The sequence below is a fragment of the Aotus nancymaae genome, unplaced genomic scaffold, assembly GCF_030222135.1.
Source record: "Aotus nancymaae isolate 86718 unplaced genomic scaffold, 86718_ANA_hifiasm-v0.15.2.pri h1tg000010l, whole genome shotgun sequence".
Taxonomy (NCBI): Eukaryota; Metazoa; Chordata; class Mammalia; order Primates; family Aotidae; genus Aotus; species Aotus nancymaae.
The window spans coordinates 59,717,248-59,732,354 of NW_026988421.1; the positions used below are offsets into that span (position 1 = coordinate 59,717,248).

General features: G+C 40.3%; 1 protein-coding gene across 2 annotated transcripts in view; it reads left to right on the forward strand.

The window, feature by feature from the left end:
- Positions 1-15,107, forward strand: part of SIRT1 (sirtuin 1) — a 41,758-nt gene that overhangs the window by 12,713 nt on the left and 13,938 nt on the right. The window contains exons 4-7 of one of the 2 annotated variants that reach the window (XM_021672820.2): positions 9,558-9,682; positions 10,182-10,329; positions 11,496-11,575; positions 12,859-13,045. In XM_021672820.2, coding sequence (XP_021528495.1) covers positions 9,650-9,682; positions 10,182-10,329; positions 11,496-11,575; positions 12,859-13,045 — 448 coding nt within the window. In that variant the 5' untranslated portion in view covers positions 9,558-9,649. The remainder of the gene's footprint in view (positions 1-9,557; positions 9,683-10,181; positions 10,330-11,495; positions 11,576-12,858; positions 13,046-15,107) is intronic. The other variant, XM_012451449.3, reaches the window with a different exon arrangement.

The following is a 15,107-nucleotide window of genomic DNA, read 5'->3' on the forward strand; positions in this document are numbered from 1 at the left end:
AGGCGCCCACCACCATGCCCGGCTAACTTGTGTAATTTTAGTAGAGATGGGGTTTCCATGTTGGTCAGTCTGGTCTCGAACTCTTGACCTCAGGTGATGTTCCTGCCTAGGCCTCCCAAAGTACTGAGATTACAGGCATGAGCCACCGTGCCCAGCCCTTAAATTTCATTTAGATTGAAAATTCCAAGTAATGGAGAAGTGTGTTAGGAAAGTTACTGCTCTGTTAGAACAGTTTTTAAAATTTGACACTATTGACATTTTGGATTTTTTTTTTCTGAGACTGTTTCACTCTGTTGAGCAATCACAGCTTGTTGCAGCCTTGAACTCCTGGGCTCCTGCCTCAGCCTTCTGAGTAGCTAGAACCATAGGCACATACCACATACCTAGATTATTATTATTTTTTTTTTTTTGTAGAGTCAGGTTCTCACTGTGTTGCCCAGGCTTGTCTCAAACTCCTGGGTTCAAGCAATCCTCCTGCTTAGCCTTACAAAGTAATTACAGGCATGAGTCACTGCACCCAGCCTTGGGCTGATACTTACTTGCTGTGGGGAACTTTCCTGTGTGTTGTAGGATGTTTGGCAATATCCCTGGACAGTCAGGTGCAGTGGCTTACACCTGTAATCCCAGCACTTTGGGAGGCTGAGGTGGGCGGATCACTTGAGGCTGGGAGTTCAAGAGACCAGCCCGGCCAGCATGGTGGAACCCTGTCTCTACTAAAAATATAAAAATTAGCTGTGTGTGGTACGCGCTGAGGCACAAGAATCACTTGACCTCAGGAGGCTGAGGTTGCCGTGAGCCAAGATTGCGCCACTGCACTCCAGCTTGGGTGACAGAGCAAGACTCTGTCTTAAAAAAAAAAAAAAAAATCCCTGGCCTCCACCAACGAAATGCCATTTGGACCCTCACCCCAAGTCCTGACAATAAAAAATGTCTTCAAAAATGTTTGTTGCAAAATAACTCATCGAGGCCAACTGAGGTGGCTCACGACTTTAATCCTAGCACTTTGGGAGGCAGAGGCTGGCAGATCACTCAAGCCCAGGTGACCATCCTGGCCGACATGGCGAAACCCATCTCTACTAAGAATGCAAAAAATAACCAGACTTGGTGGTGCTAACCTGTAATTCCAGCTACTTGGGAGGCTGAGATACGAGAATCACTTGAACCTGGAAGGTGGAGGTTGCAGTGAGCCTTTTTAGCATAAAACTTGGGTTTTGCTGTTTTATGTTACCATATTTTTCCAGTGGCTTGCGATTATAGTCCCAACTACTCAGGAGAGTAAGGTGGGAGGATTGCTTGAGCCAAGGAGTTTGAGGCTGCAGTGAGCTTATGATTTCACCTCTGCACACCAGTCTGAGTAACAGAGCGAGATCCATCCCTGAAAAGAAAAAACTTGGGTGTTTTACTTTGCTTTGGATTTGTAGTATTTTCTAGTTAATATAATAAACTTTCTGTGAGGTACATGAATACTTTTTTTTTTTTTTTGAGACGGAATTTCACTGTCTCAACCAGGCTGGAGTGCAGTGGTGCAATCTCGACTCACTGCAATCTCTGCATCCCAGGTTCAAGTGATTCTCCTGCCTCAGCCTCCCGGAGTAGCTGGGACAACAGGTGGCGCCACCACACCCCGCTAACTTTTTATATTTTTAGTAGAGCCAGGATTTCACCCTGAGCCAGGATGGTCTCTATCTCCTGACATTGTGATCCACCTGCCTCAGCCTCCCAAAGTGCTGGGTGGGATTATAGATGTGAGCCCCCGCACCTGGCCTTCGGTACTTTTTAATGGTTGTCTATCAAGTGGTGAACTGTAATTCTGCACGTATATGTTTTGCATGTGCAATTGTACTTTTTTTTGCTTTTCCTTTCTTTTTTTTAGAGTGGGGGTTGGGGTGAGGGTAAGGGTTAGAGTTTAGGGTGAGAGTGAGGGTTACACAGTTGTACATTTAAATGTACAAATAGTGTTGTTACAATTGTCCTTTTCTGATATGTTTCCAGTGTTCTTACGATAAATTCCTGAAAGTGAATTTCTGTTTTGAATTTCAGAGAAACGTGTCAGAGTTCTTTAAGTCTTATTGCAGCTTGGAAAGGTTGAAATAAAATCTTCCATCAGGGCGGGTGTGGTGGCTCACGCCTGTAATCCCAACACTTTGGAATTTAGCTAATTTGACTGATTTAGCATGCCACTGCCACCTGTACCTACCCCAAATCTACAAAAACCCCACAATACATTAGTAGCATTAAAATCTCTGTTTCTTTTTGGAGACAGCGTCTGGCTCTGATATCCAGACTAGAGTGCAGTATCTTTCAGAAATTATATATCTATATGTAGTTTGCCCCTTCCGTCTTTCCTGCCCCTAATATCTATCCTCAGTAGTTACCATGGTGAAACTCTTGGATATCCTTCAGGGGAAAAATAAAATTGTGTTGGGATGGGGGAGGGATGTAAGCATAAGTTTTTAATACTTGATAAATGATTACCAACAGAATAAAAAAAACACTGTTTTCTGTATTGCTTTTTTCACCATATAATATTCTTGGGAATTAATTAATTTATTTATTTAATTTTATATAATTTTGAGACGGAGATCTTGCTCTGTCGCCCAGGATGGAGTGCAATGGTGTGATCTCTGCTCACCACAACCTCTGCCTCCTAGGTTCAAGCGATTCTCCTGCCTCAGCCTCCAGAGTAGCTGGGATTACAGGGGTGCACCATCAAGCCTCGCTAATTTTTTGTATTTTTAGTAGAGATGGGGTTTCACCACATTGGCCAGGCTGGTCTCGAACTCCTGACCTGGTGATCTGCCCACCTTGGCCTCCCAAAGGGAGGAAGGAGAAGGGAGGGGAGAGGAGGGAAAAGATTTTTAAAGAGGCAGAATTTTTTCTTTGAGAGAGGAGATTTAATTCCTCAAACAATAAGCCAAAATAAAGACAGCATGAGGCCAAAAGAACTGGGATTATAGGCGTGAGCCACTGTGCCTAGCTGCTGATCGTTTTATAACAGCACTTAATAGATATACCTTATTTTTCAAAGAAGGCTGTGTAGTATTCTGTTTTAAAGTTGTTTCACAATATATTAATGTCTCCTTTTGATAGGTATCTACGTTTTTGTCTTTTCGATCTAGCATTTTTAAGGCAGTTTAAAAACTATAGTAAGTAGCAAACAGGCCGGGCATGGTGACTCACACCTGTAATCCCAGTACTTTGGGAGGCCGAGGCAGACAGATCACCTGAAGGTTAGGAGTTCAAGACCAGCCTGGCCAACATGGTGAAACCCTATCTCTACTAAAAATACAAAAAATTAGCTGGGCATGGTGGTGCACACCTGTAATCCCAGCTACTCAGGAGGCTGAGACAGGAGAATCACTGGAACCTGAGAGGCAGAGGTTGCAGTGAGCCGAGATTGCGCCACTGCACTCTAGTCTGGGCAACAAGAGCAAAACTCTGTCTCAAAAAAAAGTAAAACATTAAGGTGTTATTTTTTGAGACAGGGTCTCCCTCTGTTACTCAGGCTGGAGTGTAATGGTGTGATCGTATGGCTACTGCAGCCTCCAACTCTTGAGCTCAAATCATTCTCCTGCCTCAGCCTCCCAAGTAGCTAGTACTACAGGTGTGCAACACCATGCTCGGCTGTTTCTTTGTTTTTTTGTTTTTTTTTTTTTTGTATGGACAATTTTGCTCTGTTGCCCAGACTGGCCTCAAACTCCTGAGCTGAAGTGATTCTCCTGCCTCAGCTACTCAAAGTGCTGAGATTGTAGGTGTGAACCACCAGGCTAGGCCTGTTTTGTTTTTATTAGTGTGGGTGACTGCTGGTTACTACTGGCTATTTGTATATCCCTGAATTGCCTCTTTGTTCTTAGCCATTTGTCCCCATTTGGTTGTTTTTTCACACTGACTTCTGGGAATAATTATATTCTTTTTCTTTTGATTTACCTTAAAATTTTTTATTGATACATAATAGTTGTTTGTGTACATTATATATACTTGAAGAGTTAGGCTTACTTGGATTCCAGCCTTTTAGTAATCCCATGAAGGTGAGCAAACTGAAATGTATTTACTAGTCTTAGTCATTTGGTTTGTAATACGTAATAGAAATGGTGCTTATCCTAAAAGAAAAATAGAAAACTTGAGGATGAGGGATCAGAAACTGAAAAGGCAGTGAATATTGCATAGAGGTTAAGTGCTGGGGTTTTCAGGTTTTCTCTTTCCTTTTTTTTTTTTTTAAGATAGAGTCTTGATCTGACACGCAGGCTGAGTGCAGTGGTGTGATCATGGCTCACTGCAACCTCTGTCCTCTGGGCTCAAGCGATCCTCCCACCTCAGCCTCCTGAGTAGCTGGGACCGCAGGTGTGCACCACCATGCCCAGCTATTTTGTGTTTTTGGTAGAGATGGGTCTCACCATGTTGCCCAGGCTGTTGCTGGATTTTCATACCAAAACAAGGCTCTGCTACTGACTTGCTCTTGTGACCAAAATGGCAAGTTATGTTTGGGTTGTTTTCTTTCATCTGCATCAGGTTATATGTCTACAGCTGCATCAGCAAACTTTTTTTAGTAAGGTAGGGCCAGGTAGTAAATATGTAGTCTGCTTTGTGGACTGCTTAGGGTCTCTGTCATACGTTCTTTGTTTTCTTTACAGCCTTTAGTAAGTTAAAAAACAACCCAGTCCTCAGCCTTGTCTGTAGCATAATAAAGAAGAAATAACAGTGCTTATATTATACGTGGTGCATACTAAAGTTTATTAGTGGTGACTGGCAGTTTAACTAACTGACATTCTCTTGTGTTAGGTTATTACAGCAGTTGGCCTACTATGGCCTCAGTGCAAATGTGGCCCACTCCCTGTGTTTGTATAACCTGTGAGCTAAGCATTAAGCATTATTACTTAAATCAACAAATAAAGTTTGTATGGTGTACAACATGTTTTGATGTGTGTACATTATGGAATGGGTAACTCAAGCTAATATTCATTACTTCACATGCTTTTTTTGGGTGGTCAGGATATTTAAAATCTATTCTTAGTAATTTTCAGGTATACAATATGTTGTTATAGTCAACAATAGATCTCCTGAACTTACTCCTTCCAACATCTTCCCAGTGCCACCACCTGCTAATAATTAATTTTTAACGGCTAGGGGAAAAATTGAAAGAACTATTTCATGACACTTGAACATTATATAAAATTCTTAGGTCATTGTTCATAAATACAAACTTTTATTAGAACATAGCCATAGTTGGCCAGATGTGGTGGCTCATGCCTGTAATTTCAGCACTTTGGGAGGCTGAGGTGGGCGGATCACCTGAGGTCAGGAGTTTGAGACCAGCCTGACCAACATGGAGAAACCCTGTCTCTACTGAAATTACAAAATTAGCTGGGTGTGGTGGCACATGCCTGTAATCCCAACTACTTGGGAGGCTGAGGGAGGAGACTCGCTTGAACCAGGGAGGCAAGGCAGAGGTTGCGGTGAGTGGAGATCGTGCCATTGCTCTTCAGCCTGGGCAACAAGAGCGAAACTCTCTCAAAAAAAAAAAGAAAAGAAAATAGCCATGCTTATTTATATGTTGAAATACAGTTCAATTTGTCAGGTGACCAATTTATTAGTATTGATTAAGATGTTGAGTGACTTTTTCAAGTGTGGTTTTGTGAAACGAAAGAGACAGGAGGGATTGTGAGGACTCTCCTTGCCAGGATTGATGTATTTCACTTTTTTTTGACAGGAAGGAAAGTTTAGGTTCTATTTTCTTAGCAACTCTACTTACTGCCTCCATCTGATCTATATATAGGAGGAGGTGGTTATCAGCAGAGATTAACATCTGTACATTTTGATGAATTCTTTTAACACTTTATTTTTTTTTTAGACGGAGTTTCGCTCTTGTTACCCAGGCTGGAGTGCAATGGCACAATCTCGGCTCACCGCAACCTCCGCTTCCTGGGTTCAGGCAGTTCTCCTGCCTCAGCCTCCTGAGTAGCTGGGATTACAGGCACGCGCCAGCATGCCCAGCTAATTTTTTGTATTTTTAGTAGAGACGGGGTTTTGCCATGTTGACCAGGATGGTCTCGATCTCTTGACCTCGTGATCCACCCGCCTCAGCCTCCCAAAGTGCTGGGATTACAGGCATGAGCCACCGCGCCCAGCCAAACACTTTATTTTTTAAAGAGGGAATTTTGGCTGGGCACAGATGATTCACACTTGTAATTCCAGCACTTTGGGAGGCCAAGGTGGTTGGCACCTGAAGTCAGGAGTTTGAGACTAGCCTGGTCAGGAGATCAAGACCATCCTGGCCTGTCTTGGCCAGGTGAAACCTTATCTCTACTAAAACATGGTGAAACCCTGTCTCTACTAAAAATAAACAAAATTAGCTGGGAGTGGTGGTGTATTCCTGTAGTCCCAGCTACTTGGGAGGCTGAGGTGGAAGAATTGATTGAACCTAGGAGGCGGAGGTTTCATTTAGCTGAGATTGCGCCACTGCACTCCAGCCTGGGCGACAGAGTGAGGCTCCGTCTCAGAAAGAAGAAAAGTGGGTAGGGGTGAATTTCATTATGTTGTGCGAGCTGGAGTGTAGCACCTTTATAGGCACCATCATAGAATACTACAGCTCCCATACTTCTGGACTCAAGTGATTCTCCCTCCTCTGTCTCCCCAGTAGCTGGAACAACAGGCCTGTGTCACCATGCCCAGCTGCCTTTTTTTTGTTTTGTTTTGAGACAGTCTCACTCTGTTGCCAGGTTGGAGTGCAGTGGCATGATCTCAGCTCACTGTAACCTCTACCTCCTGGGTTCAAGTGATTCTTCTACTTCAGCCTCCCAAGTAGCTGGGACTATAGGCACACACCACCACACCCAGCTAATTTTTGTATTTTTAGTAGAGACGGGGTTTTACCAAGTTGGCCAGGATGGTCTTGATCTCTCAACCTCCTAATCCCACCTTCCTGCGCCTCCCAAAGTGCTGAGATTACAGATGTTAGCTACCATATTGGCACCTTTGCCTTTTATTCTGGGGTCTTTTATTCATATTGCTAGAAATCTGGAGAAGAAAGAAAGGCATAATCTCTAGAGAAAAGCCGTTTTTTCTGCAGATCATTCTCAGCTTTAGTTTTGCCCACGTTGGTTGCCTATGGCCAATTCCTGGATTATTCACACATTTCCAGACATAGCTATGTGAAAGCAGGGTTTGTTTTTATAGCGTTTTGAGCCTTTGGTTCCAGTTCTCCTTCCACTCTTAGTCTGTAAGGATCCATGTGGCAGCAACAGAATGGCCCAGCCCTTATGATTGGTTCCTTAAAAAGGCCTTAGGATATTCAGATCTGGGTGGTCTTGCCTGAAACAGGGATCAGCATGTCATACTTTGACCATGGAAGAGTTAATCCATATTCTGTCTGTGAGTTGTATCTCCAGTAATTTGGTTTTCAGCAAGTGGTCCTGTGTTAGGAGGAGTGGTTTATATTAGAACAGAACAGTCCTTCCAGAGTAATTTTTCCCATTACTTCAGATTTAGGTTTTTTTGTTTGGTTGTTTTTTTTTTTTTTTAAAGGCTCTCACTCTGTCACCCAGGCCGGAGAGCAGTGACACAGTCATAGCTCACTGGAACCTCCACCTCCCTGGGCCCAGGTAGTTCTCCCACCTCAGCCTCCCAAGTGTCTGGGACTGCAGGCATGAACCATGAGGTTGGCTAATTTTTGTGATTTTTGTAGAGTCAGGGTTTTGCCATGTTACCCAGGCTGATCTTGAACTCCTGGTCTCAAGTGATCTGCTTGCCTTGGCCTTCCAAAGTGCTAGAATTTAGAAGTGTGAGCTACCACACCTGGACTACTTCTCTTAGTCTGAACACTATATTTAAATCTAATAATTCAGACATGGTCCATTTCATACTTGACAGAAAGTATGAGTCAAAGACTCAAATCATTCACATTCTCAGATGTAAAATGTAGGCTTATAAAATAAAACAAAAATGTCCTTTATAATTTGTCTTAAAGGTAGTTAAATTAATTTTAAGGGCTAACCTTGAACTGTTATAAGTAGGACAGGAGGGAAGCAAGTGTAAGAGCTAAATCTAGTGTCCTGTAGATCTTTGTGTTTCTTATCCTACTCTTTAGAAAGGGTGGGGGTGGGCATGGATAAGACACACAGTTAATTTGGGGGGGTGGGGGGGTGGAGTCTTGGTACTTTTGTTCCCTGACCATGCCCTGGAGTTGTTTGGCAGTTTTTTATTTTTATTTTTTGACGGAGTCTTGCTCTGTTGCCTAGACTGGAGTGCAGTGGCACAATCTTGGCTGACTGCATCCTTCACCTCCTCGGGTCAAGCTATTCTCCTGCCTCAGTCTCCTAAGGAGCCGGGATTACAGGCGCATGCCACTACACCTGGCTAATTTTTTACATTTTTAGTAGAGACGGAGTTTCACCATATTGGCCAGGCTGGTCTTGAACTCCTGACTTCGTAATCACCTGCCTCGGCCTCCCAGAGTGCTGGGATTACAAGTGTGAGCCACCACGCCTGACCGGAGTTATTTTATTTATTTTTTTTAAATTCTGCCTTTGGCATGCTGTTATCACTTCCTTACTTCTATGGATCCTATTTTATCTGTGGCCTAGCATATTCTCAGAGTGCTTAAAATACTCTAAAAAGCTATTTCCAGAAGGAGCTTTAAATAAGACATTAAAATGTTTAATTTCCCAAATGTAAATATTCTAGAACAAAGCATTCTGGGGAAGAAAACAGTGGTTGATTTAACACAACTTACTTTCCCAAAACAAGGTACCTTTTGATTTTCTGTAAACATTGACTTCATTAAGCTTTTCCCTTGCTACTATTTGCACTGTCCGTTTCTTAAATTGCAGAGTTACTGACACAATTTGTGATAAATACTCAAATGTAAGGTTTTTAGCAGCATGTATGTGATAGCTGTTAGGGAATTCACTTACGTTTTACTTAGGAGCTTAGGAAGTAGAACCTAGAAGTTTCAGTGGGAATTTTTTTTTTATTTGAAAGATTAAATAGGTTAAAAGTCATCTTTAATTTCTATTAAACTTTTTTTGTATAATGTCAGAAGTGAAAGTTCCCCACATCTGCTTATAGCCTGTTTGTATCCTTCCTGACTTGATTGATTAAATGGACATATCTATATACATGTGCATATAATTCCAATTTTTGCTTAATAACAGAAACAAAACAAGCTATACATACTGGTGACTATTGCTTTTTTTCACGTATGTCATGAGTCATTTTCCAGGTCAGTTCATCTAGGTCTCCCTCATTCTTTTTAATAGCTACATACTCCACTATTATGGATGTACCATATTTATGCAACCGGTTCCCTACTGATGGACATACGGTTGTGTCTAGTTTTTTGCTGGCATTATGATAGGTTAGAGCCTGTAATGAATGGTAAGGAAGTAAGTAGATGATAGCACTACTACTTTAAAGGAAAAAGTAGAGAAGAAACTTCCTTTGCCATAGCACTTACTAAATGAAATTTAATAAAAACACTGTCAAAAGTTGGGAGGACCAAAATTGATACTTTTTCTCTGATCTTTTTGCCATGTGTATATCTGAATTCTTTGTTTTTAAAGAAGAAACAGCATTGAAGCATTATTTGGGGGGAAAAACACACACACAAAATCCAGCAACTCAGCATTCATGAGCAACTCTATACTATACCAGTATGTGCCTGTGCAGTGGAAGGAAAACAATTTTGGTAAGGATTAAAACTTTAGCTTTAAACTTCCAACAGGTTGATATTCTAATGAATGATAAATAACAATTTTAATATTCTTGTATTGACAGTGCTTTTTTTTAAAATCACCCTATCTTTGTTATCTGTAATTTTAGTTTAAACTTTTCCCTTTTTTCTTTAAAGAAAAAAATCTGACTTTCCAGACAAAAAAATTAGATATCCTAAGGTTGTATTACTTCTGACTTTTATTAAAATATCAACATTTATTAGAGATGTTTATGGGTCAACTTTGTCCTTTTCTTCAAGGGGCCAAGTTCACTAATTGCTGAGTTTTATACATATGACAGCAACAGTCCTTTTGTAGGTGTGTGTTGCATCCATCTAGATACTTTAAAATGCTCATCTATTTCATTTTAAAAATTATATGTGGGGTATTATAATCGGTAGTTTTTTGTTAAAGATATGACATCTGTTGTTTATTTCACTAATGTAAATTTTTTCTACCTTTTGCTTGCTATAGGAAATATATCCTGGGCAATTCCAACCATCTCTCTGTCACAAATTCATAGCCTTGTCAGATAAGGAAGGAAAACTACTTCGCAACTATACCCAGAACATAGATACGCTGGAACAGGTTGCAGGAATCCAAAGGATAATTCAGTGTCATGGTTAGTAAACTTCAGAATGGTTTTCTATAGTTTATTTTAGTTTTATAGGAAAAATCAGGATTAGAAAGCAGACTGCCATCTAGAAGTGGAGATTAAGCATTATTTAATCATGTTATCTCATTAATGTAGATAACCTCAGAAAAGTGGAAAGCGAAAATAATAACAGAAGTATTGGCCTTTATATAAAACCTCAGATATTAGTGTGCTTTTGGATTTCAAAGATGTTGCAGTTGCTTGCAGTCTTTTCTGGCCTGATGCGGTGGCTGCCTGTAGTCCTAGCACTTTGGGAGGCCAAGGCAGGCGGACCACATGAGGCCAGGAGTTTGAGAATGGCCAACATGGTGAAACTCTGTCTCTACTAAATATACAAAAAATAAGCTGGGCATGGTGGCAGGTGCCTGTAATCCCAGCTACTCGGGAGGTTGAGGCACGAGAATCACTTTAACCCAGGAGTTGGAGATTGCAGTGAGCTGAGATTGTGCCATTGCACTCCAGCCTGGGTGACAGAGTAAGACTCTTAAAAAAAAATTTTTTTTTTCTCATTAAAAGAATAATTAATATTAGCTACTAATGAAGAAATATGACATCTTTAGTTTATGAAACTATAAGAGAACTGGATAGTTGAGATGTACAGGATTCAGAGATTTAGAAATGTTTAATGTAAAACAAATTTGAACTGGTCATTTTCTTATGTATCTGAACTGTTTCTAAGAACTGCTAAGCTGAGGTAATAGAATTGAAACTCTCCAACTTTGCAAGATTTTATCCCTGGAGGAGTGAGTTGTTATAGTTTTGTTGAAAAGAGTAGCTTTATTTATTTTCTTATTTTCTTTTTTTTTTATGAGTTGAAAAGAGTACCTTTAGAAGGCATCGTTATATCAGTGTCTCAGCGATTGAGAATTGTATTTATTCTATGTATAAATAAATAAGTATAAATGTAAATTCTTTATCCCCTAGATTCTCCTGTAGCGTATCACAAAACTGCAGTGTGTTCTGAGTTTTAAAATAAAAGTTAAAAACGAAAATCTTTAAACTCTCTTAACTTTGTAGACTTTATAACATTTGTGGTGTCAACTCTCTTAATTTGTGAAACTTTATAACGTTTGTGGTGTGTTCAAGAAACAAATACTTCTTTAATAAAGCATATATATGTTGGTTATTTTTAGGTTCCTTTGCAGCAGCATCTTGCCTGATTTGTAAATACAAAGTTGACTGTGAAGCTGTTCGAGGAGATATTTTTAATCAGGTAATTTGTTTCCCATATTTTAGGAATTGTGCATGTCTCTGATGTATTTCTTCTTTTGCCTCAAAATCCTTTTTTTTTCCCCAATCAAGGAAGAAAATAGTTAGCATTGGGAATTTTGGTGAAATACACAAGAACCTTTCAGTACCTTAAGTAAAAAACAGCTCTATAAAGTCTCTTAAAATTATGAAATTGGCTTCTTAGTGCCTAACCCAAACATAAAATATCAGATCATAAGCAAGTGTTGTTATAGTAATTTTTCTCCTCCTCCTCCCTTTTTGTGCCTGTCAGGTTCGGACCTTATTATTTGTTGTGGTACTCTTTTTAAAGTATTTCATACATATTCATTGCCAAAAAATATAGGAAAATGTAGCAGAAAATAAAAATTATCCAGAAATATGTCCTATATGTTTAGTAATATGTAGAGTTAATCATGTCATTATGAAAGAGGAAGAACAGTATAGTAAAATGGAATGATTGGTTGGGTGCAGTGGCTCATACTTGTAATCCCAGCACTTTGGGAGGCTGAGGTGGGTGGATCATTTGAGGTCAGCCTGGCCAACATGACAAAACGCTGTCTCTCCTAAAAATAAAAAATAGCCTGGCATGGTGGTGTACACCTTTAATCCCAGCTATTTGGGAGGCTGAGGCAGGAGAATCACTTGAACCCGGGAGGTGGAGGTTGCAATGAGCCAAGAGATCATGCCACGACACTCCATCCTGGGCAACAGAACAAGACTCTATCTCAAAAAATAAAATGGAATCATTTTATTTTACAAATTTGTATTTTATTTATTTATTTATTTATTTATTTATTTATTTTTAGAGACGAGGTTTCAACATGTTGTCCAGGCTGTTCTCTATCGCCTGACCTCATGATCTGCCCGCCTTGGCCTCCCAAAGTGCTAGGATTACAGGCATGAGCCACTGCGCCTGGCATGTATTTTTTTTAAAAGGATCAATTCCCATTTTGTGTATATACACACATTGTGTTTTTCCTCTTAATATATGATGGATTCTTGAATGTCAGTGTTTTTCTACATAGATATTATAATATCATAATATTTCATTGTTTCATAGTATGTTATTAATAAACTTCCCATTATTGACAGTTGACGTTTAGATTGTAATCCAGTTGCTGTTTATCCATAGCTTTTCTGTTTTTTTTTTTTTTTTTTTTTTTAATAATTCTGAAATGTTTTCTTAAAAGTATGGAAATGTTGACTATTTCTAACTTGGGCTTACCCTTTACTTCTCTACCTCAACCAAAATCTGAACATATGTAGGTAGTTCCTCGATGTCCTAGGTGCCCAGCTGATGAACCACTTGCTATCATGAAACCAGAGATTGTGTTTTTTGGTGAAAATTTACCAGAACAGTTTCATAGAGCCATGAAGTATGACAAAGATGAAGCTGATCTCCTGATTGTTATTGGGTCTTCCCTCAAAGTAAGACCAGTAGCACTAATTCCAAGTAAGTTGGTGATGGTTTTTGGAAAACATTTCTATATATTAATGCCATGGGTTGTGGATCTGTGTAATAGACCATAGTAATCTTATTCTGCTTTTGTTTAAAAGAGTGGTGAAGGCCAGGGGCGGTGGCTTACGCCTATAATCCCAGCACTTTGGGAGGCCGAGGCGGGTGGATCACGAGGTCAAGAGATCTAGATCATCCTGGTCAACATGGTGAAACCCTGTCTCTACTAAAAATACAAAAATTAGCTGGGCATGGTGGCGCGCACCTGTAGTCCCAGCTACTCGAGAGGCTGAGGCAGGAGAATCGCTTGAACCCAGGAGGTGGAGGTTGCAGTGAGCCGAGATAGCGCCATTGCATTCCAGCCTGGGTAACAAGAGCAAAACTCCGTCCCAAAAAGAAAAAGGAGTGGTAAAGAGCTAATTTTAGAAATTGTTTATTTTTAATAGAGATGAGGTCTTGTGTTGCTCAGGCTGGATTCAAACTCCTAAGCTCAATTGGTCCTCCTGCCTCAGCCTCTTGAGTAGCTGGGATTACAGGCATGAGCCACCACATCTGGCTAAACTTTCTTTTTTAGGTGGCATTGTTGTTCATAGAGACTGGTGAATCTGACATTTTGATGGGGGTGGAGGGTTGTCAAAACCCAAGTGATGTTGGTGGCTCATGCTTGTAATCTCAGCACTTTTGGAGGCCAAGGCAGGCCGATTGCTTGAGGCCAGGAGTTTGAGACTGGCCTGGCCGAGATGGTGAAACCCTGTCTCTACTAAAAATATAAACATTAAAAAAAAAAAAACATAAATATATATATATAAATTTAGCTGGGCGGGGTGGTACGTACTTGTTGTCCCAGCTACTCTCGCGAGGCTGAGGTATGAGAATCGCTTGAACCCAGGAGGCAGAGGTTGCAGTGAGCTGAGATTTTGCCACTGTACTCCAGCCTGGGCAACAGAGTCTCAAAAAAAAAAAAAACCAAAAACAAACCCACAAGTAATGCCAAACTCTACTTCTAATTAATGTGAAAAATTAAGACAAAGGTAAAGAGTTTAACAGACTTTTTGGTGGAACGTGTTTTTAATGTTGCAAGGGTTAGCCTTAATTTATGAAACAGTCCTTAATCCTTGTATTTTTTAGTCTTAATAAGATAGTCATTATCCTTCCAATTTAATTGATTTCACATCCAATCAATTCAAATGTATAGTTTGGTAGAAGGTAGAAGTGTAACATACCATGTGAGATGAATTTGGGAGCTCAAAATGATTGGTTCATTCTTGTAATAACAATCAGCCATGTCATAATGGTATGTTGATCTAGCAAACCCAAAAGCTGTGTGTATAAAAGTGTTCACATACAATTTAAATCCCTATTGCTCTCAGAATTATTTCTTTCTCATATATATTCTCATACTGCCTGTTTATTCCTCTAGTGAAGAATCAGAAGAGAGAGATTTCAGTTGCATCAAATGTGTCCATTCATAAGTGAGAGAAAGAGGAGAGGAAACAGTATCATATCCCTAGCCAGAGAATTGAATTAGACCCCACATCAGCGGTCAAGGCAGCCAGAGTAAACAGTTGGAAGAAACATGGAATCAAGCTCTTCAATTTTGTGTTTATCTCATATCTAGTGTCTTTAGCAGTTAACTCAGTCTTACCTAATTAGCTATAAAAGTCTGTTAAAGTAGAATACAAGACAATTTGCAATTAAATGAAACATGAAAATTTAATATACAAGTCTCTTTGACCTTGAGTTGCTCTCTTTTTTTTTTTTTTTTGAGATGGAGTCTTGCTCTGTTGCTAGGCTGGTGTGCAGTGGCCCTCTCTGAGTTCACTGCAGTCTCCACCTTCTGGGTTCAAGCGATTCTCCTCCCTCAGCCACCCGAGTAGCTGGGATTACAGGCACGCGCCACGACATCCAGCTAATTTTTTTTTTTGGTATTTTTAGTAGAGATGGGGTTTCACCATGTTGGCCTTGATCTCCTGACCTCATGACCCGCCCTGCCTCAGCCTCCCAAAGTGCTGGGATTACAGGTGTGAGCCACCGTGCCCAGCCTTGAGTTGCTTTTTTA